At 40.1% G+C, this 25,419-nt stretch overlaps 1 protein-coding gene across 1 annotated transcript in view; it reads left to right on the plus strand.

The window, feature by feature from the left end:
• Positions 1-25,419, plus strand: part of LOC122551064 (sister chromatid cohesion protein PDS5 homolog B-like) — a 200,162-nt gene that overhangs the window by 119,793 nt on the left and 54,950 nt on the right. The window contains exons 15-18 of the mRNA XM_043692706.1: positions 3,410-3,568; positions 4,434-4,502; positions 15,468-15,604; positions 22,098-22,221. Of these exons, the coding sequence (XP_043548641.1) occupies positions 3,410-3,568; positions 4,434-4,502; positions 15,468-15,604; positions 22,098-22,221 (489 nt within the window). The remainder of the gene's footprint in view (positions 1-3,409; positions 3,569-4,433; positions 4,503-15,467; positions 15,605-22,097; positions 22,222-25,419) is intronic.

The following is a 25,419-nucleotide window of genomic DNA, read 5'->3' on the forward strand; positions in this document are numbered from 1 at the left end:
AACTGTCAGCCCGTTCTTTAATTTTAAATTACTTTTCTATTCATCAAAGTCTAGCTTTTGATAACATTTGATATGATTAGAAAACGCATTTAATTACATCCAAATGGTAAGCCAGTAAGTTCAGATTTGCTCATTATGGAGTCAGACAAAGGTCAGTGTGGATCGGCAAAGACCAGGGGCAGAAAGGAAAATCGTTCTGTAATGGGTGATATTACATTTAAGATTGAGAGAGAACTGTAAACTCATTATAATGACTTGAACATCTGTTGTCTATGTCAGTGACAGAAGTGTACAAACAAAAAGTACTTCAAGGACTCTAAAGTCTGTGGGAAAGCCATGTTGAGCCAGTAGAAGTTTCAACAAATTTTGCTGTGCCGTAACCTTAAAGGCCACCTTAATGGCCATCCACCCTGTTCAAAAGCAGAATTGTGACCATGTCCTGGGACATGGTCAGTCTGTGGTGGTAACATGCATCACTTATCTAGAGGAAATAAGATTAAGATACTCAGTCTCCTGTATCTCCTCCACATCTCAAGAGAACCTTACACTACAACAGTTTAGCAGCTACTGGTCCTGGACATGCTGGCTCATCTGTTCCTCCTTACTTTCTCTCTCTGACTTTGTTGTGCCATTGTTATGATAATCTTTGCTGCGGATGGATCCATTGGTCATTGTTCCAATGATGCTGTGGAGAGAATGTCTGAAACCAAACATGTTCTTAATAATGTGAGCAGTCATCATTCAATGACAAATGACAGTTTAGACTTGTCCTCTACACAGTGGGACATGGAGAATTCAACAGGAAAGCCTTTCGACATGGGGAGCTTTATTCTCTATATACAGAGGGAGGATTACTGAAACCTTGTCCGCTTACCTCTGCTCCCACAAGAAGGGCAGCATTGCATGTAAGCATGTTCACAAATGGTTACCGTTCAGGGTGAGAGGAAATTGGCTCTGAGCACTTGTGCAACCTATGAGACTTTAAATTGTTTTTGTGAAATGAAGCCTGCAGGTGGTACTTTTTAAGGTTGTCTGTGATTGATCACAGTCCTCTCTGAAGCAAAAGCAATCAGTCACGACCAGTGAGATGTCCAAAATTGCTTGTGGCCAAGATTGTATTTCACATAATTGGACACTGCACACATTTTATGTGTAGGGTGTAACGATTCTGTGTAAATGCTGATTTAATGTAGCTTCTCCTGAAAGGCCGCACATTTCTCACTAGTAGAGTCTGTGTTCTGACAGACAAAAACCCTTACTCCACTCACTTTGGTTGTGGTCCCAACTATTTTCCATTTCCATTGTGCATTTTTGACCTGAGTGGTGAGGGAAGACAGCAGCATGGGTTGCACTTTGCAGAGCGAGTCTGGTAATTAAGGTCTTCTATAATACATGTTCTCCCTCCCACGCCACCTGACACTAATAAATACCATCATGTTTGTTCTTCCTGGCACCTAACGTCAATTTATGAAAAATTGCATTTCCGCATGTAAAAATTAACTTAAATTTACATCTTCATTTCCCATGTTAGTTCCGGAGCCCCAGCCTTACAAAAAGTGGTGAAGGCTGTAACAGTTATAACATTTTTTTTAAAAAGAGGCATCTGGATCGGTATATGAATAGCAACGGTTTGGAGGGATATGGCCTAAGTACTAGCCAATGGGACTAAATTAATTTAGAATATCTGGTCGGCATGGAGGATTTGGACCAAAGAGTCTGTTTCCACGCTGTACATCTGACTCTCTGGCTGTAGCCCACTCCCTAACTGACTTGGAAGGACAGGGCACCTGATTGATCTCTGCAACTCATGCCTACCTTCCTGTTAATCCCTGGACTGTATAGGTTCTGCAAAACTGACTGTGACTCATTGACTGCTACAATATGGAGCCCTGACTATCCCAATTGGCTGCTCAAGGGCTGTCCCACTGTGTGTCCAAGCCCTTGAGCAGCGGTTTAACCTTGTCTTTGACTCACTCACATCATCTGATTTACGACTGTCTCCTTTGACCTGACTGAGGATTACTTTCGAATATATTGAAGTACGTACAAAATATGCATTGTTGGCATATGCTTAGGTGTGACATTGATGTGGCATAGTGTCATACAACAATATGTTCACTCATGAATGAGGACTGATGGTAACCATGATAAACTCCACTTTGTATCTGAACTAAGAGGCAAAGCAATACAGAAGAACTGTGAGCACCTAAGCTCTGAATTTGGTCGAAAAGCAGAAAAAGCCAAGATAAATGTCAGCAGTTGTTGTCATCCAGCAATTGGACAACCCAAGCTTAGTTTTACTTATGAGAACTTTAGCAAAATTGTGTGTTCATGTCCTCTCTTCCCACCTTCAGTTCCATTTAAGACTTTTGCTTAATCTGCGCTGATGATAAATTTTGAATGAATCCCTCTTTTCCTCTAGTTAAACATTGAAAAGTCTGAAGCACTCATATTTGCTCCATACCATTAGCTTGTTTATGATTCAATAACCCACACTGGTTGTTCTGCCTGGTTTAAGCAGCATAGTTGAGAGTGGCACTATGATTTAATCATGATGTTGTCAGTGGATTTGCATTTCCATTGCTATCCAATTGTTTGGTATCCTGAGTTTGAATTTTGAGACTTCGAGCCAGTTACCGTTTTTGAGAGATTTTAATTGTCTTGGATTGATAGTTTGCCATGTAATTAAAAGATGGCAACCACAAAGGGCTTATGTTGCTTCTATGCTAAGAGTTATTTGATCAAGGATGTTGTAATTCGATAAGTCTGGGCCTGAGTCACTTAGACTGTATAAATATGAAAACTGATTGTCAGAAGGGCTTAGAAATGGTACCTAGTGTTTCTTCAGAGTAATTTTAAAAAAATTTGATGTGAAGATGAGTTTAGTAAATCATGGAAAATGATCATTGATTATGAAAGTTTTAATTTCACGTGCTATCTTAATTGGAGTTTAGCTGAGTTGATTAACCGAAGGCCTAAAATTGCTGAAGATGAACATTTTTCAATCCTTTGTTTTTAAGCATTACATTTAACAGTTTAGATTAGATTAGATTAGATTAGATTACAGTGTGGAAACAGGCCCTTCGGCCCAACAAGTCCACACCGACACAAAAACCAGGATTTCGGTAAAAGAACAATGCTAATATGATGCCATTAATTCATTTTAAAAATTGTACAATTAGAATATTAACCATAATCTCTTCATTTCTCTGCTTATGTTGTATGATGCTCCCAGCAAATGCACCTTGGGAATCGTGTAATATAATTATTCACTGATTAAGTGAAAATTGTGGGCTTTGCCCAGTTTTCTGTGGGGTACTTACTGGCAGTGAGCCTAATCTGCTAGAATGCCAGAATATCAAATCACCCCAAAAGACTTGTAATCTGACTACTGATTTTTTTTTTTCAGCCTTTGCACAAAAGTTTGGATCCCAGCAACCCAGAGCAGCTCATCACTCCTTTGATTTCAATTGGACATATAGCTATGCTGGCTCCAGAACAATTTTCTGCACCTCTGAAGTCCCTAGTGGCTGGTTTTGTTGTGAAAGACTTGTTAATGAATGACCGAGTAAGTACATATTTTAGTTACAACATTTTGAAATGGCAGTTTACTTATGAATTCGGATTTTTCATTCGTGTTGTCTTTACCTGTCTGCTGCAAGATGTTACAAACTTGCTCCCAGATTTCTGCTAATGTCTGTCAAAAATAGAGAAAGTAGGAAACATTTAAATGAACTGATTTGACTCATTACTTCTTACTGTATTTTCCTCAAGTAAAGAAATACCCAAATTTATTGCTAAGATTGATAGCAGAGTGGTTGTGATAATATTGGAACTGAGCCAGTTGAATGCTGTTTTGCACTCTAGTTGGAGCACTTCCTTTCACAACAAAGTTAAACAACTGTTATCTTGAAAGTAAACACTAAAAGGAAACCCTCCTATTAACAGGATATTTGCTTCTGGTTGGCTGTTGCAGCACCGCACATTAGTATAGTGCACTCTATTGGTGTTTTATTATGGGAGAAAGTGAGGACTGCAGATGCTGGAGATCACAGCTGAAAATGTGTTGCTGGGATGAGCCCTTCCTGAAGAAGGGCTCATGCCCGAAACATCGATTCTCCTCCTTGGATGCTGCCTGACTTGCTGCGCTTTTCCAGCAACACATTTTCAGCTCTGGTGTTTTATTATGGGCTATTTCCATGACCCTATTAAACATTACCTGGCACTATTAGGTAGGAGGGAAAAAAGTTTGAAGAAAGCTCATGTTTGTAGAAATTTTTAAATATCTCTCCAGATCAGATCAGCTGTTCTGATTGGTCAATAACTATTTCTAAATTAAAAATTTGTTATCAGTTGTGAGGATTTTTCCCTCAAGAGCTGTCAAATTCAAATGATTGACTATTCACGGATCGATACTATCATTCTGTTGTTAGTTTCCGGCGAAGAAGACAACAAAGCTTTGGGTGCCAGATGATGAAGTCTGTCCTGAAACACTGACAAAAGTAAGTGCTGTTTAGAAAAACGCTGCTATTTTCCTCTGCTGCCTTTGCCATTAAGGTATTTTCAAGTTCGAAAAAGAGTCTGATATGGTAGATTAAGGTAAATTATTTTAGCTTTCCAAGTGAAGCAGTAATTTATGTATGCTTTTTTTTTCAATCTAGCCTACTATATTCATTGTTCACAATGTGATCTCCAAAACACCACGGGGACAAAATGCAGGCTATTAATCATTTTAACTTTAATTCTGTCTGCAAGCATGATCGTGTGCTTCTAATGGTCTGTTGTTTCAATTCTCCATCTTGTCATGCTGACATTTCCACCCTTGAACTGCTACACTATCCTAGTTGAAACTCAATATAAACTTCAGGAGCAGCACTTTATCTTTTCATGTAAGCACTTACCAGTTTTTTGGACTTGACGTTGAGTTGAACAATTTCAGGAATATACCTGTGACTATAAACTGAGATTTATATGTATTTTAAGTTCATTTATTGCAAGCTCAAGTTCTTAGATTGAGTGAATGAGGGATGTGGGTTTGAATTTTAACTTATTAAGGATTTATCTATCTATGATGATTTCTGTTCAATCAGTTTGTGGGAAGTACTTATGCACCATTAATAAAGTTTGTCTACCTTTTAGATTGTTTTGTGGCCCAGCAAGATTAATAAAGGGACTTCAAGGTTTGTTAGAGATTTCTGTAACTGCTGTTTTTGCAGGAGCTTGGCAGGGAGCACGCATCGGTGGAGTGATTGATTCCTGTTCATTCTTAGTGATTTGAGACAGCCCTCTGAAGTCCTTTGATTAAGCAGCTTATATAGACCAGTGTTCCTGTTAAGAGAAGGACATACTAAGCTATCCAGCCACCACACTTTAAGGAGAATATATTTGTTGTTGTGGTTCTGTTCGCCGAGCTGGAAGTTTTTGTTGCAAACGTTTCGTCCCCTGGCTAGGCGACATCATCAGTGCTTGGGAGCCTCCTGCGAAGCGCTTCTTTGATGTTTCCTCCGGTGTTTATAGTGGTCTGTCCCTGCCGCTTCCGGTTGTCAGTTTCATGAGTCCTAGGGGTCGCAGTAGTCTGGCTGTCAGTTCCATAACGGCACACAAACCAACAGCCACGCTCAGACAACAACTCACCAGAACGAAGGACCCGATACCCAACATGAGCAAAACGAATGTAGTGTACAAAATACCATGCAAGGACTGCACAAAACACTATATAGGACAAACAGGAAGACAGCTAACAATCCGCATACATGAACATCAACTAGCCACGAAACGACATGACCAGCTATCCTTAGTAGCCACACACGCAGACAACAAGCAACATGAATTCGACTGGGACAACACTACTATCATAGGGCAAGCCAGACAGAGAACAGCCAGGGAATTCCTAGAGGCATGGCATTCATCCACAAACTCCATCAACAAACACATCGACCTGGACCCAATATACCAACCACTACAGCGGTCAGCTGAAACTGACAACCGGAAGCGGCAGGGACAGACCACTATAAACACCGGAGGAAACATCAAAGAAGCGCTTCGCAGGAGGCTCCCAAGCACTGATGATGTCGCCTAGCCAGGGGACGAAACGTTTGCAACAAAAACTTCCAGCTCGGCGAATAGAACCACAACAACGAGCACCCGAGCTACAAATCTTCGCACAAACTTTGAAGAATATATTTGTGTTAGAGGTAGTACAACATAGGTCTACAAAAATGATCCCTGAACTTCAGGGGTTAGGTTCTGAGAGGTTTTCAGATTAGATCTATTTTCTCTTGGATTTAGAAGGTTAAAGGGTAACCTGATTGAACTCTGCAAGATTTTCACAGGAAAAGACAGGGTAGATAAAGATAAACAATTTACACTGTTCAAGGATTCTCGAACTAGGGGAGCATTGTCTGCAAATTAGGGCAAGTCTGTTCAAGAGAGATGTTGGGAAACATGTGCACACACAAGGTGGGAGAGGTTGTAGCTCTCTTTCACACATTAGTGGATGCATGATGAGTTGTTCATTTTAAATCTAAGTACTTCTGCTTAACAGAAATCTGAGGATATAAGCTAATGGCAAGTATCTGGAGTTAGGCTACCAATCAATTGGTCCCATTGAATAATGAAACAGGCTCATGGGACTGACTGGTGTATTCCTGTTCCTGTGTCCCTATTATAGTACTGAGTTAGTGTTATTCCTATCCCAAAGATATTGGGATAAAACCCAGAAGAGTTGTTTGAAAATGATCTTGTTTAAACTTGGGTGCATGAATAATGCTAGGAGAAGATATCTGCATTTCCAGTCTTTAAGTGACAATCTATTGAAGTTTTAGAGACATGGGACTCTGGTGTGAATACTGTACCAATGATGTGTTGTGGCTATTTTACAAAAGCATTTGTGTTATGCCTCAGAGGTAGCATGCTAGAGGCCATGTTCTGTTACTCCTGAAGTTGTCAAAAGTTAAAGCTTTTTTATGGTTTCTTCAGCAGTGCTGTTAGCTGTGGTTCTTAAACAACTAGTCATAGACTTTAAGTGTGAACTAGCAACCCTGGACCTCCTGCAAGCAAGTGGAAGTACCTGCAGTATTTCCTAATTTTACTTGCCTTTTAGAGCCAGACAGATAGCGTGGGTCAGATTTTTGTATTCACTAGGAATTGCTATTTATTGCAAATAGATTCTAACTGCAGATTTTTTGACATGACTGTACCAATTAAAACTCTAACAGCTTTGTTAATTCCCAATTACATGTCCTATAATGAGAAACAGAAATAAACAAGGGTGTAATGGACAAAGTAAAAAAACTGGAAAGGCAGTTCAGTGGTCCCTGTCCCCAAGGTTTGCTGAGAGATTCTTTTCAGCTTGTCAGGATTTGCTGGTCCTTGATCTGTCGTCTTCAGGTACTTCCACTTGCTTGCAGGAGGTCCAGGGTTGCTAGTTCACACTTAAAGTCTATGACTAGTTGTTTAAGAACCACAGCTAACAGCACTGCTGAAGAAACCATAAACTAGTCTTATTCCGGTTTAAGGTGTGTTTTACTGCATAGAAAAGAGGTAGCACTTGCCCTTTTTCACGAATCTGATGGCTTTTCCCTCAAAACATTTACACCCACAAGCTGTTCAGCTATCTGGAAACCAATCACATTGTTGTTGGCAGGCAGAAGGCCTATGTTATCGAAAACTGGTTGCCATACTACAAACCAATCGGCAACCTGTCAGCTGGAGCTTCATTCATATACAGAGGAACCTTGATTATCTGAATACCAATTATCCAAAAATCGGATTATCCGAAGGAGATCTCGAGGTCCCGGTGGAAACATTACATCAAAGATGTGTTTCCAACGGTGATCATGTCTTTTGTTTACAGTGATTCAACAGGCCCTCTCTGTCTCTCCCCACACTTTCCCTGGAGTTCTTCAGAGGGGTGTACCCTGAACCCCCCTTCCCTAGATAATCTCTCCAACATTGTCCTGTACAGGGCAACAGTAGAACCTGTCAAAAAGATGTGTGCGTGCACGTGCGCGCAATTTGGAGACTTGCCCACAAAAGCAACTGCAGCAGTCTTGTTGTTATCCAGTCCAGCTGCCCCCAGAGAGGAGGCAGGTGTATACGGGATTGGGGGGCGGTGTTGGACGGGGTTGGGGACAGGAGCAGTGTTAGACTGGGTTTGGGGCGGGTGCGGTGTTGCACAGGACTGGGAGCTGTGGGGTGGTGTTGCATGGGGTTGGAGGCGGGGTGTGTGTAGCACGGGGGTGGGAGTGTGGTGTCGGGCGAAGTTGGGGTGGGATCTCACGCGCTGTGTGCTGCTGCAGCCTTCTGAACGAGGAGTCGACTTTAAAAACTCCGAGCCCCAGAAGAAAGGTATTTAATCGATTAACCAAATAATCAATTATCCGAACAAAATAGTGCCCGTCCATCATATTCGGCTAATTGAGGTTCCCCTGTACACGCCTTGGCCTCAGATTGTCTCTACTGAGACTTGCCTTAGTTGTGCAACTAGCTGTGCAAACAACACTCACTTGGCATGTTGGGTAACTTGCTTTTGAAGAATACAGCAATCATTCATCCATCATTAGCTTACAAAACCCTTATTTTCCATTTCAGTACAGAATCAAAAATAAGGAAAAATGTTAGAATATGACCTTTTACTAAGTTGTTTTTCTTAGTTTGTATTGCAGTGTTCTTTGGAATGAGTGGCTTATACTTTAACTGTGTGTTAATAAGTGTGTTATAAGTAGATAGTTTCTTCAACTACATTTTGACTGTTTTATTGTGAAAACAAAAATGTGCAGTATTGTATGTTTATGTTTTGATTTTAGTGAAGTAGCCTTTGTCAAAACAAATATGATCTAACAAGCTGGGATACGCTACAATGTATTGTCCAGTTCTAACATCAGCTGGGATCATAACACACCTTTAAACTCTATCACCTCATTTTGTTCTTTTATCTTTCTTTGTTTTAGTTATTTCTTTTAATTTCAGTTAGCAGTACAGCAGCTCTAGGCACAATTTTTTTTTGGATTTTTTTTCTTGTCTCATATCTATTACCTTTGACTCTGCAGGGCAAACTTTTCTGTAATTTTGTCTTGTGTCTTCCATTTTGTCACTGAACTTCATTTTGTTCTTACCCCGCCCACACCTTGCTCAAAACCTATTGTGTTTTTAACCGTTCCTGGTTCTGAGGATAGATTGCAGACCTGAAATATTAAATCCATTTCTCTTAATGCAGATCCTGCCTGACCTCCTGAGTTTTACCGGCATTTCGGTTTAATTTTTTTTAAAGTATTTTAACAATGTCCTTTAAACAGAATTTACATGAAATTATTACTTTTTTTCCTCCATGTATGCTATCTTACTGCTGTGACTTTGGTTTATTCTGTTTTTATTTCTGTTATACACAAGTGTTTTGCTATTAAATTATTTTGTCTAGCGACTCTAAGCTTTACTACTCCAAGCTCTCTGTCAGCCTCACAATGTCACCCTGTAAAATTGCAGCCAGGATATTCACAAGGGGAATCATGTACAAAGAATAGACAAGAATTAAGCTTTGAACAGTCTTTCACAAGAAATGTTTTCATAGCTCCTTGAAAGTGGAGTCGCAGGTAGGTAGGATAGTGAAGAAGGCGTTTGGTATGCTTTCCTTTATTGGTCAGAGTATTGAGTACAGGAGTTGGGAGGTCATGTTGCAGTTGGACAGGACATTGGTTAGGCCACTGTTGGAATATTGCGTGCAATCCTAGTCTCCTTCCTATTGGAAAGATGTTGTGAATCTTGAAAGGGTTCAGAAAAGATGTACAAGGATGTTGCCAGGGTTGGAGGTTTTGAGCTACAGGGAGAGGCTTAACAGGGTGGGGCTGTTTTCCCTAGAGTGTCGAAGGCTGAGGGGTGACCTTTATAGAGGTTTACAAAATTGAGGGGCATGGATAGGGTAAATAGGCAAAGTCTTTCCCCTGGGGTCGGGGAGTCCGGAACTAGAAGGCATAGGTTTAGGGTGAGAGGGGAAAGATTTAAAAGAGAAATAAGGGGCAACATTTTCACTCAGGGATGTACGTGTATGGAATGAGCTGTCAGAGGATGTGGTGGAGGCTGGTACAATTGCAACATTTAAGAGGCATTTGGATGGGTATAGGAATAGGAAGGTTTTGGAGGGATATGGGCTGGGTGCTGGCAGGTGGGACTAGATTGGTTTGGGATATCCGGTCGGTTGGACCGAAGAGTCTGTTTCCATGCTGTACATCTCTGAATCTATGACTTCTCTGGAGGATCCTGGCTTCACAGAAGCTAATTTTCAGCCAGTTTGGCTCACTTCACATGGTATATGGAAGTAGCTGACTGCACTTGATCAAGCATTGGTTTCAGTTCTCTAATCCCAAATTTGGTGGTATGGTGGACAGTGAAGATGGTTATCTAAGATTACAAAGAGATCTTTATCAATTGGGTCAGTGGGTTGAGAAGTGGCAGATGGAATTTAATTTGGATAAATATGCATTATTGCAGTTTAGTCAAACAAGCAGGGTAGGACTTATGCAGTTAAAGGTAGGACCCTGGGTAGAGTTGCAGAATAGAGAGACCTTGGGGGTTCAAGTATATAATTCTTTGAAATTTGTGTCATAGGCTGCTTAGAGTTTAGCACTTTTCCTTTCATTGCTCAGACCTTTTGAATATAGGAGTTGGGAGGTAAGGGTTGTACAGAACATTAATGAGGTCTCTTCTCGAGTACTGTGTGCAATTATAGTCACCCTGTTGTAGGAAGAATATTATTAAATTAGAGAGGACTCAGAAAAGATTTGTCAAGCTGGTGCTGGGAATGGAGGGTTTGAGTTATAAAGGAGAGGCTGGATAGGCTGGACTTTTTTCACTGGAATGTCGGAGGTTGAGGAGTGACCATCTAGAAGTTTATAAAATGGTGAAGGGCATCGATAAGCTGAATAGCCAAGGTCATTTCCATAGGATAGGGGGTTCAAAACTGGATGGCATATTTTTAAGGTGAGAGGAGAAAGTTGTTTTTTAAAAAAAAAATGAGGGGCTTTTTTTTATAAACAGAAAGTGGTTTGTATGTGGAATGAACTTCCAGAGGAAGTGGTGGATGCAGGTCAAGTTACAGTATTTAAAAGACATTTGGATAAGTACGTGAATAGGAAATGTATGAGTAATAAATTCTGAATTTATATAGTATACAAAGCAGGCAAATTTGAAGAGGACTGGACAGAATACTAAGAATGGAAGAAAAGCTTAAATAAGGAGGGAGAAATTCCGGTATGAGGAAAAGCTAGCTAGAAAAATTTCTAGATAGGAAAAGTTTCTTCGGGTATTCAAAAGGGAAATGAGTTCGTAAGCTGCATGTTTTGTCTTTTTAGAGAATGTTTGGCAAGTGAATAATGGTAAATTGAGCAATGGAAGATTTGGCATTTATCTTCACTACAAAGAATGCAAATTTCCTGGGAATAGTTATGACTCAGGAGGTAAAAGGGTAGGAGGAACTTAAAACGATGGCAATCACCAGGGAATATGTACTCTGAAAACTACTTGAACTAAAAACTGATCAGACCCCAGGTGTCATTAACATCAACCTGGAATTCAGGGTCTTGAGACTGGCTGGTGGAATTATAGATGCATTGATAATTTTGCAAAATTCTCCGGATTCTGGAAAGCTCCCATTGGAATGTGGGACTCTTCTAATCAAGGCTGAATGTGTAAAAAGAGCAAGATGGAAACTAAAGCTAGTTTTTAAATATCTGTCATTAGAAAAATGCTGCAATCTATTGTTAAGGAAGTTGTCATGGGCACTTAGAAAATATTTGGCAATACAGTCGGGCAGAGTCAACATGATTGTGAAAGAGAAATAGCATTTGGCAAATTTGAGTTCTTTTGAGGAAAGGACAAATGTGGATGAGTAGCTGTGCACTGGAAAGCCAAGTACAGCGCACAGATTGATATAGTGCCACCTCAAAGATTTCAATGCAAAATAAGAGTTTGTGATATTAGAGGCAACATAAGAGTCTGAAAAGAGGATTGATTAGGCAATAGTACTTCTAATGGATTAGTTTCAAGTTGCTGAGATGTGATGGGTGGAATGTCACAGAAATCAGTGCTGAGGCTATGATCTTGTGTTTGTTCCTTCATCCAAAATTTCAAATACTTTGCAACCCTCCAGCAAATCTAAGTTGTGAATTGAATTGAATTTATTGTCATGTGTACTGAGGCACAGTGAAAAGCTTTGTCTTGCGAGCAATACAGGCAGATCACATAGTTAATTGGCATAGATAATAAATAATAGGTAAACAGCAGCAAAAACAAAAACACAGGTACAGATGAAAGTTAAGAGTTATGAATGTGAGTCCATTCTGTATTCTAACAACATGAGGGTAGAAACTGTTTCAAAACAGGCTGGTGCGTGTGTTCAGACTTCTGTACCTTCTCCCCGATGGTAGAGGTTGTAGAAAAACATTGCCAGGGTGGGTTGGATCTTTAAGAATGCTGACAGCCTTTACTTGACAGTGGGCCTGGTAGATGGATTCTATAAGACGGGAGGTTGGCTTTTTATGATTGTCCGAGCTGAGTTCACCACTCGCTATAGCTGTCTCTGATCTTGAATGGTATAGTTTCCATACCAGGTCGTAATATATCCAGACAGAATGCTCTCTATGGCACACCTATAAAAGTTGGCAAGGGTATTCGCCATCATGCTGAATTTCCTCAGCTGCCTGAGGAAGATGAAACGTTGTTTGGCCTTTTGTAACCAGTACATCCACATGAAGAGTCCAAGAAAGCTTGTTGTGGGATGACTACTCCCAGGAGTTTGACGCACACTCCTCATTCCATCTCTGTGCTATTAATGTGTAGGGGGGAGTGAGTAACAGTTGTTCTCAGTGGACCATTTTTCCAGATCTTCCACCTCCTGTCTGTAGTCTGTTTCACCACCATCTGAGATCCAACCGACTATGGTGGTGTCATTCGCAAACTTGTAAATGGCATTCGTTTGGTATTTGGCAGTACAGTCATGAGTATGCAGTGAGTACAGCAGGGGGTTGTTTACGCACCCCAATCTTCACTGATTGTCACCTGTGGGTCAGGAAACTGAGGATCCAGTTGCAGAGAGTAGGGCTTAGTCCGAGATCACTAAGTTTAGTAATCAGTCTCGAGGGGATAATAGTGTTGAAGGCTGAACTGTAGTCAATGAGTAGTACTCTTACGGAGCTGTTCTTGGTGTCAAGATGTTCTAGGGAGGAATAAAGGGCATCTGACCTGGATCTGTTGGTTTGATAGGCAAATTGGAGTGGGTCAAGAGTAATGGGGAGGCTGGAGTTGATTAAAGCCATGACCAGCCTTTCAAAGCACTTCATGACCACCGAAGTTAGGGCCACTGGGCAATAGTCATTGAGATATGCTGCATGAGCCTTCTTAGGCACAGGGATAATGTTGGCCCTCTTGAAACAGGCAGGAACAGTGTCCTGCTGAAGATGTCCAAGGAAACCTCTGCCAATTGATCTGCGCATGCTCTGAGTGCACGGCCTGGTACTCCGTCTGGTCCCATCGCTTTCCTTGGATTCACATGAAGGAAAGCTGATCTGACTTCTGATGCAGTGACTGTTGGGATAGGTTCATCAGGACCTGTCGGAATAGTGTTACCTCTCCGCCGAAATTCAGCTCAAAGTGAGCAAAGAAGGCGTTGAGACGATCTGGGAGGGATGTCTCATCATTAGATTAGATTAGATTATTAGATTACTTTACAGTGTGGAAACAGGCCCTTCGGCCCAACAAGTCCCCGCCGAAGCGCAAACCACCCATACCCCTACATTTACCCCTTACCTAACACTACGGACAATTTAGCATGGCCAATTCACCGAACCTGCACATCTTTGGACTGTGGGAGGAAACCGGAGCACCCGGAGGAAACCCACGCAGACACTGGGAGAATGTGCAAACTCCACACAGTCAGTTGCCTGAGGCGGGAATTGAACCCGGGTCTCTGGCGCTGTGAGGCAGCAGTGCTAACCACTGTGCCACCATGCCGCCCACTAGTGCTATCTTGAACTGTCTCTGATAGTAAGAGGATTATTGCATAATTGGAGTCTGCAGAAGTGTAAATAGGTTGTGAGTGGAGGAAAATATTTGGCAGACTGAGGATAATATGAGAAAATATGAACTTGTACGTTTTGTCAGGAGGAATAGAAAGGCAGTGTATTATTTAATTCACACCTATATCGACACCAATGACACAAGACAACAGTAGCAGCAATACCACTAGATTGTCACCTCCCCTGATGAGAGGACAATCACAACTGTATATTCTACAATTAATTTTTAGCTACCTGATGTATGTATCTTAAACTCCAATGAATTTTTCAATTCTTCAGGTCCTCAAACCTGCCCTAATAACTTAATTCTTTGTTCTATTTCAATAAAGCTACACCTCTACTTCTGTGGAAACAACCACAGTTGCTCAGCAATATTGTCCAATTAGTACCAGTTTTTAAAATTAAATTAGTGCAGTTTTGTTCCTGCTTGAGCCAGCATGTTATCATTCTGACCTGAATTTAAAGAAAAAGCAATTCCAGTTCAACAATATCGATTAAAAATTATTAATGTTTGGTTTGGGCCTGTTTAGAGCTTTTTGGGTTCAGTTACCAGACTATTGTATTTACCTTTTTTAAACAGAGCCTGCTATACCAAAAAATCAGGTTTGAGGTATTCAGGTTTGAATGTAAGAAACACAGTCAAATGTCTTTTCAAACATTGAGGACTCCCCTACAATAGTATCTTATCAGAATTTTGTTTCCCTCCAGTTAAGATGAGCTTTGGTTCCAGTGTGGTTAATAGCAATAAAGTTCTTATGAAGACTTGAGCCTCAGACCAGTTATATTGTGAAATAATTACAAGTGGAATCAGTCAACAGTCACCAGTTACTCACTACATAGAGATGGTAGGTTGAAGTGTGTGTAGCAAATAGCTCACTGCAATGATTCAAACAATCTGCAGGGTCAGCCAGGTATGTAGCTCTGAATGTACACTAAAGGAATAGTTCATTGAATGGAACATAAATTATTTGCCAAAACTGTTTAACATGGTCAAAATTGTGTAGAAAAGGATTATAGAATCACTGCAGTGTGGAAGCAGGCCATTTGGCCTGTCAAGTCAACACTGCCTGCCTGAAAAGCATACCACACTATCCGTATAGCCCTTGATGTTTACATGGTTAGTCCACCTAGTCTGCATATCCCTAGACACTATGGGCAATTTAGCTTGGCCAATTCACTTAACCTGCACATCTTTAGACTGGGGCAGAACACTGGGGCACCTGGAGAAAACCCATGTAGACACTAGGAGAATGTCTGTGTGGTGTGTGCATAGTCACCCAAGGGTAGAATTGAACCTGGTTCCCTGGCAATGAGGTAGAGTCGCTCCCTGGTGAAGTGCCAAAATACACTTTGAGCTCAGTTATTTTTAAATGCTTCAAAGTTGATTTCTTTATTTTACAGATACAGGCCATGAAGATGATGGTGCGGTGGTTGATGGGAATGAGGACCAATATAAATAAATCAGGAACCTCTACCTTGAGACTATTAACGGCTATACTACATAGTGATGGTGACTTGACAGAACAGGGGAAAATTAGGTTTGTAATAATCAGCTAAATGCTTTTCACTTGTCTATTGTTTTGTATATCAGCTCACAGGGTGAATAGATAGTTCCATAGAAAATTATGGTTACAGTATAAAACTTGGTTACCATTCAGTGTGTTTTGTACTGAATAGATAAAGGAATTCATAAATTTAACTCTGATTATAAGCTGACCAGAGTCAAGAGTGTGGTGCTGGAAAAGCACAGCAGGTCAGGCAGCATCTGAGGACCAGGAAAATCAATATTTCGGGCATAAGCCCTTCATCAGGAAATGTGCCCGAAAAGTTTTAACAAAAGAGAATAGATTTGTTTTGTCACTTTTGCCATGAAGTAGTTAATGCACATGTGTAACAGACTATTCAATGAAGCAGTAGAGCCAAATAAATTGGAAGAAATTGAATAGTTCAGTTGATAAATAGATATTTGGAAGAGTAGGTGATTAAGTGGAGGAAAAATGAAGTGCTGCAGATCCTAACAATGTGAACCTAAAGTTTTTGTGGAAGTACTCAGCAAATCAGGGCATATCTGTGGAAAGAGAAGCTGTTAATATTTCAGGTGTGAGTTTTAAGTTAGTTAACCTGAAATATTAACTGTTCTACTTCCTAAAAATGCTGTCGGACCTGCTGAGTGTTTCCTGTGTTTGCTGCTTTTAAAAGTCGTTAATGGGTTTAAACAGCTAGGTAAGCTGAATTGTCCTTATTGGCTTTGTACTTCCATAAATTTGAAATCAAAAGAAACCATTCCTGCATGTGGGAATATAATCAGATGATTCAAATTTTATGCTTTTAATCTTGACAGTGGATGGCTTTGGTTAGATACTATGGAGCTCTGGGACATGTTTTAACCTCAATATCAGACTTTCAACTTGTGTGAACCTTTGTCTTGTTGGGCCTGGAATTCCCAGAAATGCATGTAATCTGAACACAAACTGATCATTGTTGCATATGCGGTACACATATAACTCAGTATGCCCAAGACTACATGGTCTCTTTTACAGGGAGGGTTTAAACTAATTTGGCAGGGGGGTGGCAAACAGAGCCACATGTCTGAGAGGGGGTCAGTTACAGATGTGACAGGATATATTGAATTTAAAAGGGAAGGTTTCTCACGTGATGAAACAAAGGGATTGGTTAAATGTGTGTCTGCTTTAATGCAAGGAGTGTCCGAAATAAGAGTGACGAACTTAGAGCATGGATCAGTACTTGGGACTACGATGTTGTGACTATAACAGAGATGTGGGTTTCACAGGGGCAGGAATGGGTGCTTGATGTTCTAGGGTTTAGAACCCTTAAAAAGGACAGGGAGGGTGGACAAAGAGGAGGGGGTGTAGCATTGCTAATCAGAGCGTGCATCACAGCTACAGAAACGAAGGTTGTTGAGGAAGATCTGTCTACTGAGTCAGTATGGGTGGAAGTTAGGAACAGCAAGGGAACAGCCACCGCATTGGGGACTTTCTACAGACCACCTAATAGCAGGAGAGAGATTGAAGATCTCATAAGCGAGCAGATTCTGGAAAAATACAAAAGTAGCAGGGTTGTTGTTATGGGTGATTTCAACTTTCCCAATATTGATTGGAACCTCCTAAGTGCAGATGGTTTGCATGGAGCCAATTTTGTCAGGCGTGTTCAGGAGGGTTTCCTTACTCAGTATGTCAACCAACCGACGAGGGGAGAGGCCATTTTGGATTTGGTGCTCTGCAACAAGCGAGGACAGGTGTCAGATCTCGTGGTGCGAGAAGATTTTGGTGACAGTGATCACAACTGCCTCACATTTAGCATAGCCTTGGAAAGTGAAAGGAGTAATTACCGAAGGAAGATATTCAACTGGGGAAAAGGAAATTATGACTCTATCAGACAGGAGTTGGGAAGTATAGACTGGAAGCAATTGTTCAACAGAAAAGGTACAGCAGACATGTGGAGACTATTTAAGGAGCAGTTGTTGCGAGTGATGCACAAATTTGTTCCTCTGAGATGGGTAAGAAGAGGTAAGATTAAGGAACCTTGGATGACGAGAACAGAGGAACTTCTCGTCAAAAGGAAGAAGGCAGCTTATGTAAGGTGGAAGAAGCAAGGATCAAGCACAGCTTTAGAGGATTACAGGCTTGCTAGAAAGGAGCTCAGAAATGGACTGAGGAAAGCCAGGAGGGGGCATGAAAAAGGCTTGGTAAGCAGGATTAGGGAGAACCCAAAGACGTTTTACTCATACGTGAGGAATAAGAGAATGGTCAGGGAGAAGGTAGGGCCAATCGGGATAGCGGAGGAAACTTGTGTGTGTGGAGTCTGAGCAGATAGGGAAAGCTGAAATGAGTTTTTTGCTTTGGTTTTCACCAAGGAAAGGGAACTTGTTGTAAATGAAAACTTAGAGGAGCTGGGATACAGTCTTGACCAGAACAAGATTGATGATGTTGATGTGCTAGAAATTTTGGAAAACATTAAGATTGATAAGTCCCCCGGGCCAGACCAGATTTATCCTAGGGTGCTCTGGGAAGCGAGAAAGGAGGTTGCTAAGCTGCCTGCAAGAATATTTGCCTCCTCACTCTCCACTGGATTCGTACCGGAGGATTGGAGGAGACAAAAGTTGTTCCTCTTTTCAAGAAGGGTAATAGGGAAATCGCTGACAATTATAGACCAGTCAGTCATACGTCTGTGGTCAGCAAAGTTTTGGAAAGAATTCTGAGGGATAGGATTTATGAGTATTTGGCAAAAGTATAGTGTGATTAAAGGCAGTCAGCATGGCTTTGTGAGGGGCAGGTCATGCCCCTCAAATCTTATTGAGTTCTTTGAGGAGGTGTCCAGACAGGTCGACGTTCGAGCAGTGGATGTGGTGTATATGGATTTCAGCAAGGCATTTGATGGGGTTCCCTATGGTAGGCTCATTCATAAAGTCAGGAAGTATGGGATACAGGGAGATTTGGCTATCTGGATCCAGAATTGGCTGGGTGACAGAAAGCAGAGTGTGATTGCAGATGGAAAGTATTCTGCCTGGAGGACAGTGTTGAGTGGGAATACTGCAGGCTGCAACGCGACATAGACGGGATGCAGAGCTGGGATGAGAAATGGCAGGTTGAGTTCAACCTGGATAAATGCGAAATGATGCGTTTTGGAAAGTCGAACTTGAATGCTGAATATAGGATTAAAGACAGGATTCTTGGCAGTGTGGTGGAACAGAGGGATCTGGGTGTGCAAGTACATAGATCCTCAAAGTTGCCATCCAAGTGGATAGGGTTGTTAAGAAAGCATATGATGTTTTGGCTTTCGTTAACAGGAGGATCGAGTTTAAAAGCCGCGAGGTTTTGCGGCAGCTCTACAAGTCCCTGGTGAGACCACATTTGGAATATTGTGTCCGGTTCTGGTCGCCCTACTATAGGAAAGATACAGAGGCTTTGGAGAGGGTGCAAAGAAGGTTTACCAGGATGCTGCCTGGACTGGATGGCTTGCCTGATGAAGAAAGGTTGAATAAGCTTGGACTTTTCTCTCTGGAGAGAAGGATGAAGAGAGGAGACCTGATCGAGGTGTACAAGATAATAAGAGGAATAGATAGAGTCAATAGCCAGAGACTTTTTTTCCCCAGGGCAGGATTGACTGGTACATGGAGTCATTGTTTGAAGATATTAGGAGGAAGGTACAAAGGAGACGTCAGAGGTAGGTTCTTTACACAGTTGTGAATGCATGGAATGCGTTACCATGGAATGTGGTGGTGGAAGCAGAGTCATTGGGGACATTTGAGCGACTGCTGGACATGGGCATGGATAGCAGTGAGTTGAGGTGTGCATAGGTTGTTACTATATTTTACATTAGGATTAACTCTCGGCACAACATCGTGCGCCAAAGGGCCTGTTCTGTGCTGTACTTTTCTATGTTGTAAAATGCTTGAGAAACTCAGTAGGTCTGGCAGCATTTGTGGAGAGAGAGAGAGAGAGTTAATGTTTTGCGTCAAATATAATTCTTCAGGACAGACTTGCAGTCTTTTTACAGTTGTCCATCAAAGCTTCTTCACACTGCTAATCTCATCCTAAGTCTAAATGCAAGAAGCCACCAACTGTATTTGCTCAGAGGATTTCTTTTCATTGAAGAGACAGAATTAAAAACTCTTTATTTGAATGCAAGCAAAATTCATTGCAAAATGGATGAATTCTTAGCACTAATAGAAGTAAATATCATGGCCATTACATATTTCTTATGATCTGATCTCATTGACTTATTGTGTTGGAAAGAATGTGGTTTGTGTTTTATTGTCACTTTTGAGTTTCGGAATGTATCTTTCTTCTGATCTGCTTTATTTTTTTATTTCTTTGCATTGATTTTTTATGGCCTCGGTGTATAGGGCATAATTTTCAAACTTGTAGATGGTACAGAATTTGAAAGTGTTCTGAACTGTGTAAGGGATAGTGTAGAACTTCAAAGGTCATCGACAAGTTGGTGGAATGGATGGACTAATGTCAGATCAAATTTAATGCAGAGAAGTGTAAAGTAATGAATTTTGGCACAAAGAATGTAGAGAGACAATACAAAATAAAAGGTACAATTCTATAGGTTATTACAGGAACAGAAAGACCTGGCGGGCATATTTGCTCAGATAACTGGATAGGTTAAGAGAGTCGTTAATAAAGAAAGCAGTATGTTTGACTATCAGTGGACCATCGGTAACTAAACAAGGAGGATATGTTAAACCTTTTTAAAATGCATGTGTTCAGTCTTGGCTGGAGAAGAGTATCCTGTTCTGCATGCCATACTTTCAGAAGAATGTGAAGGTTTGGACTGTAAAAGTAAAATTGAGTGTTGTTGAGGGGATGAAGAACTTGAGCAACACGCGAGTTGCAAAGTTTGAACTGTTTAACAACTGGAAAAAAAGCCATGGTGCACCAAGACTCCAAACTCAAAGGATAAAAATGGGAAGAGCTCTTGTAATCGATCTCCAGGTGATAAGATTGAAATGCAAACAGCCACAGAATAAATGATATCTTAAATCGGACTGGAGACGATGAGATTCTGTTGAATATCCTGATAATTTGCTTTTTGAGATTCTTATGATGTTACAGCGAAGAGAAAAGGATACTTGCAGTTTACAGTTTTCTACTTGCTTTTTAGGAGACTCCAGAGTATGGCCTTTCCAGCTTAAAGGTTTCTCTTCAACTGATAGGAATAATGGAAAATATCAATTCCAAACCAGAGACTATTGCTTGGCAGCATTATGCATAAAGCATCTTCCAAACCAGTTTGTCCAGCAATTAAATCCGTAAAACTCTCATGTTATCTCTTAAAAGCTTGGTTTGCCATATTGATATATTTGTCATACTGATAAAACCCTCCGAATGCCAGGAGTTGTCCAATTCCTTCATCTCTTCCAGATTCCTTCAGTTATTTTTAAGGGCTATGCATTTCCAACAAGGCATAGAGGAAGAAGGTGGGGGAGCAGTATTAGGTGAATTGCTGCTTCTGAGATATGACCAGTAAAGGGTTATGTCCTGTGCTGTAACCATTCTGTGATTGTTTCTGAAGTCACATTAACAATTGAAAAGGTTCCTGGATTATAGGTTCCTAAGCTTCTGTGCCTGATGAGTATGAATGATGGCCAAATGAGTTGACACTTTCTTAAATATGAGAGTTTGTATGCTGGGAATCCATAGCTTTTCTTGGTGTGTTTGTTTACACTATTTACTCACTTAAATTTAAACATGTGCTGATACTTGTACCTTACTTGACTTCAGTAAAATAGAGATGATAATAGGTTTTGGTTATGACCACAAAGGAAACTCCAGGCCTCTATTAGAAAACATTTTGCTTGTTTGAAGAACGGATCAAATTATTGAATTAAATGTTGCATTATTCTGTTGTGGACTAGATACTGAAGTAACATTGCCCACACTTCATTTCAAGGACTTAGTGGATGGAATGTCATTAATCTGGGCTTGATTTCAATCTAGTTCTTGGGCTATGCCTTCATGTAACAGCCTCTGAAAAACTCATGTTCCTCATAACTATCTGCCATGAGGATGGAACAGAGTGTCAAATCATTTGTAAATTAGCTTGCCAGGTTTTTAATCACAATATGTATAGCTTTTTGTTGACAAGAGAAAGCCATCTGTCTAAATCTAATTTCACTATGGCTTTAGTTTAGTTGTCGATTCAATTTTTAAAAAAAATTGAACATGTGGACATTACAGTTATTTGCTGTTTAGTAATCTGCGATATTTATTCTGGTGCCTTGCTGGGAATTCGTATGTAGCTTTAGTTTTAAATAGCAAAACGTACTTAACAAAAGGTTTATTTATCTAAAGTGAAACCAGAGTGAGTTATATGAGCAGCTAATGTTTTTTTGCTCAGAAATATTATCAAATTGAATAAGTTTTTTTTATATAGAAACATGATGTTTGATAATTAGTCAGGTCTATTTAAAATCTTGTATTGAACACAAGGTCATCATCTACATTGGGGCTAAATTAGAGATGACTGTCCAAATAACTTTTCTGTTTTTGTGTTTTTTTGCAGCAAACCTGATATGTCACGTTTGCGTCTGGCAGCTGGTTGTGCTGTTTTGAAATTAGCACAGGAGCCCTGTTACTATGAAATCATTACACTAGAACAGTTTCAGTTATGTGCACTGGTAATGAATGTAAGTGGCTTTATCTATCTTAAAATGTAATTGCCATTTTTGTCAGTGGATTGGGTTTTTAAAAATTTCTGACTTCCAGATATAAAGAAGTAAGTTGATGTCAACATGGTTTTTTTTAGTTTTATGGTTACAAATTTTAATGTTTATATTGAAAATATTGCAGAATGGAGATTTTAGCTTGAAAATGAGTCTTGATATTTTTTATTGGCGATTTCATTCAATTTCCATACTCTGTCATAAGAATAGTCAGTGGGTAGGTTTTGTTTACAAATGTTAAAAACCTATATTATGCTCCAAACAAACATCATTATTAGTAAGATAAAACTCTTGTTTCTAGAATGCTGCTGCTTTTTACCCTGTAAGAAAAACAAATTTTGCAGTGCACTATAATTTTTCAAACTTATACTTAACTGTCCTCACACAGAATTGCTCTTTTTTGGCAAAGTTGTTACCAATGGAAAAATAGTATACTCTAACAAGCTTGCAAAAATGGCTCCCAAAATTAGTCCCAAGACTTATGTCATGTCTTTTATCCAATTCCCCTTCCTCCATCCATTACGCTATGATAATTTGTTACGCTGGTTCTTTCATTTGTCATGATGACAATGATAAGTACTGCCACATGTTTGAAAAGTCACTGTTTTTGAATGTTTTTTGTCAATTTATTTTTATGCCATACAATTCCTCTGCTCTGCAAAAGTTGATAATGTATGTTTCTTAATGCATTATCTCAAATAGCTGTTCATGTGAACCAGTGTTCTGAGTAAATGCTGATTGATTAGCTACATAGGGTGCTGCAGTAACTTCAATCCTATTGTCATTCAATATCACATTTGAGCATAATAGGCTTTCTCTATGTTCCTCTGTGTAGGATGCAGTGGTCATTTTAGGAATTTTTCCAGCTGACATCTTTTTCAGATTAACTGATTCAGCATAGATAAACAAATGAACCTTAGAGTCTTGTTCTCATTGGATAAAGTTTATAAATTCCTTTTAATCAGCTGAACTGTCAGAGATGTTGTCTGCACTTTTTCAAGCATTTATTGACAATCTGATATGTGTAGCGTTCGCTAAAAGCGACCACCAATCTGTTGTTCAATCTGATGTTCAAAAATTGGATATTGGTGTCACAATATCAATAGGTTTAGATTTGTTCCATTTCTAAGCAACTCTCTTAGCCCCTTACATTTCTGATATGTTATTTGTGTCCTCCGTGAAGGCAGAACCAAACTCGATCAGCCATTTCTTTGCTCCTTATTATAAATTCCCCTTTATGACCATAAGAAACCTATATTTGCCTTCACCCATTGTTTTTTTTTGTGTGTTTCTAAAGAAACCTTTACAGTCTGTCTTTATATTCCCTCCAAAATTACTGTCATACTTTGCTGAAATATAAACTGCTGCCACTCCTTGGGTGTTTTTTTGGGCCAATTTCTATGCTTCTTCCATAGATCTAATACTATCTAATTTCCCTTGTGAAGGTGGCCAAACCATAACTTGTCATTTTATTTTGTGCCAGACAAGAATAAACAATGGCTACAGTTCAGCCATGTTAACTCTGAATGTTTTCCAGCCCTTTTGAAATAATGTTCCCCATCTGTCATAGCCAACTTGTGCCTCATACTGTTGTAGTTTCCTCTATTTGGATTCAGAATTAACTGCATCATTTTTCATCTTGATGATGAATTTGATCATATTGTGGTCATTCTATTATGTTATTTAAGTGCTGTGCTCCTAACTAAACACCTAGCAAATATAATGATATGGTTTTAGTGCCGTATGACATCTTCTAATTTTTGCCAATGTTTTAATATGGAAGCGTTGGAATATGGTACTTTTCAATAATTCGGTTCTTGGATCTTTAAGGGTGAAAATTCTTTATCCTCAATCGGTTGTTGAGATATTGTTTTCAGCTATACAGTATGAACTGGATTACAAATTTTAGGCCTTGGTTGATACTCTTGTAACAGCCAGGACCCTATTTCCGAAAGAAGGTCAATTGTTTTCTGTTGAGTCTTAACACGGTCAGATGAGAACAAGTGTGCTGTGATGTAGTGTGGCTGAGATTTAATCCAGTTAGAATAGTGACCCAGTGGAACCTGAAGACTGTCCTGAATATTTGCGAGCATTTTGTAAGAATTCTTTCACTTTTGACAGAAAAGATGCGATAAATAAACATGGATTTCTTTTTTGAACTGTACCCCTTTCTGATTTGAAGTGATACATAATTTCTCAAAGTTCATTACAACATTTCCAGCTTCAAGTGGTGTGTATAAATGCCCTGAGTGAGTTTGGTCATTCATGACCAGAGAACAGGATAACCATAGCTCACTGGTAACATTCTCACCTCTGAGTCAAACAATGTAGTGTTCAGTTTATGCAGCAATGAGTCCGTATTGAGTTCAAAACTTTTTTAGAGTGTGATTTCTTCCATTCATGTTTTTCAGCCACTCCACACTGAAGACACCATGGCTAAATTTGCAGATGATACAAAGATAGGTAGAGGGACAGGTAGTATTGAGGAGGTTGGGGAGGCTGCAGAAGGATTTGGACAGGTTAGGAGAGTCGACCAAGAAGTGGCAGGTGGAGTACAACGTAAGAAAGTGTGAGATCATGCACTTTAGTAAGAAGAATTGAAGCATGGACTATTTTCTAAAGGGGAGAACATAGAAATGTACAACACGGAACAGGCCTTTTGGCCCATGATGTTGTGCCGAGATTTAATCCTAATGTAAAATATAGTAACTTCACCTATGCACCCCTCAACTCACTGCTATTCATGTGCATGTCCAGCAGTCGCATAAATGTCCCCAATGACTCTGCTTCCACCACCACAGCTGGCAAGGCATTCCATGCATTCACGACACTGTGTAAAGAACCTACCTTTGACGTCTCCTTTATACCTTCGTCCTAATATCTTCAAACTATATTTTCTCTTACCAGTCAATCCTGCCCTAGGGAAACGTCTCTGGCTATTGACTCTATCTATTCCTTTCATTATTTTGTACACCTCGATCAGGTCTCCTCTCTTCATCCTTCTCTCCAGAGAGAAAAGTCCAAGCTTATTCAACCTTTCTTCATAAGGCAAGTGATCCAGTGCAGGCAGCATCCTGGTAAACCTTCTTTGCACCCTCTCCAAAGCCTCTGTATCTTTCCTATAGTGGGGCGACCAGAACTGGACACAATATTCCAAGTGTG

The sequence above is a fragment of the Chiloscyllium plagiosum genome, chromosome 6, assembly GCF_004010195.1.
Source record: "Chiloscyllium plagiosum isolate BGI_BamShark_2017 chromosome 6, ASM401019v2, whole genome shotgun sequence".
NCBI lineage: Eukaryota > Metazoa > Chordata > Chondrichthyes > Orectolobiformes > Hemiscylliidae > Chiloscyllium > Chiloscyllium plagiosum.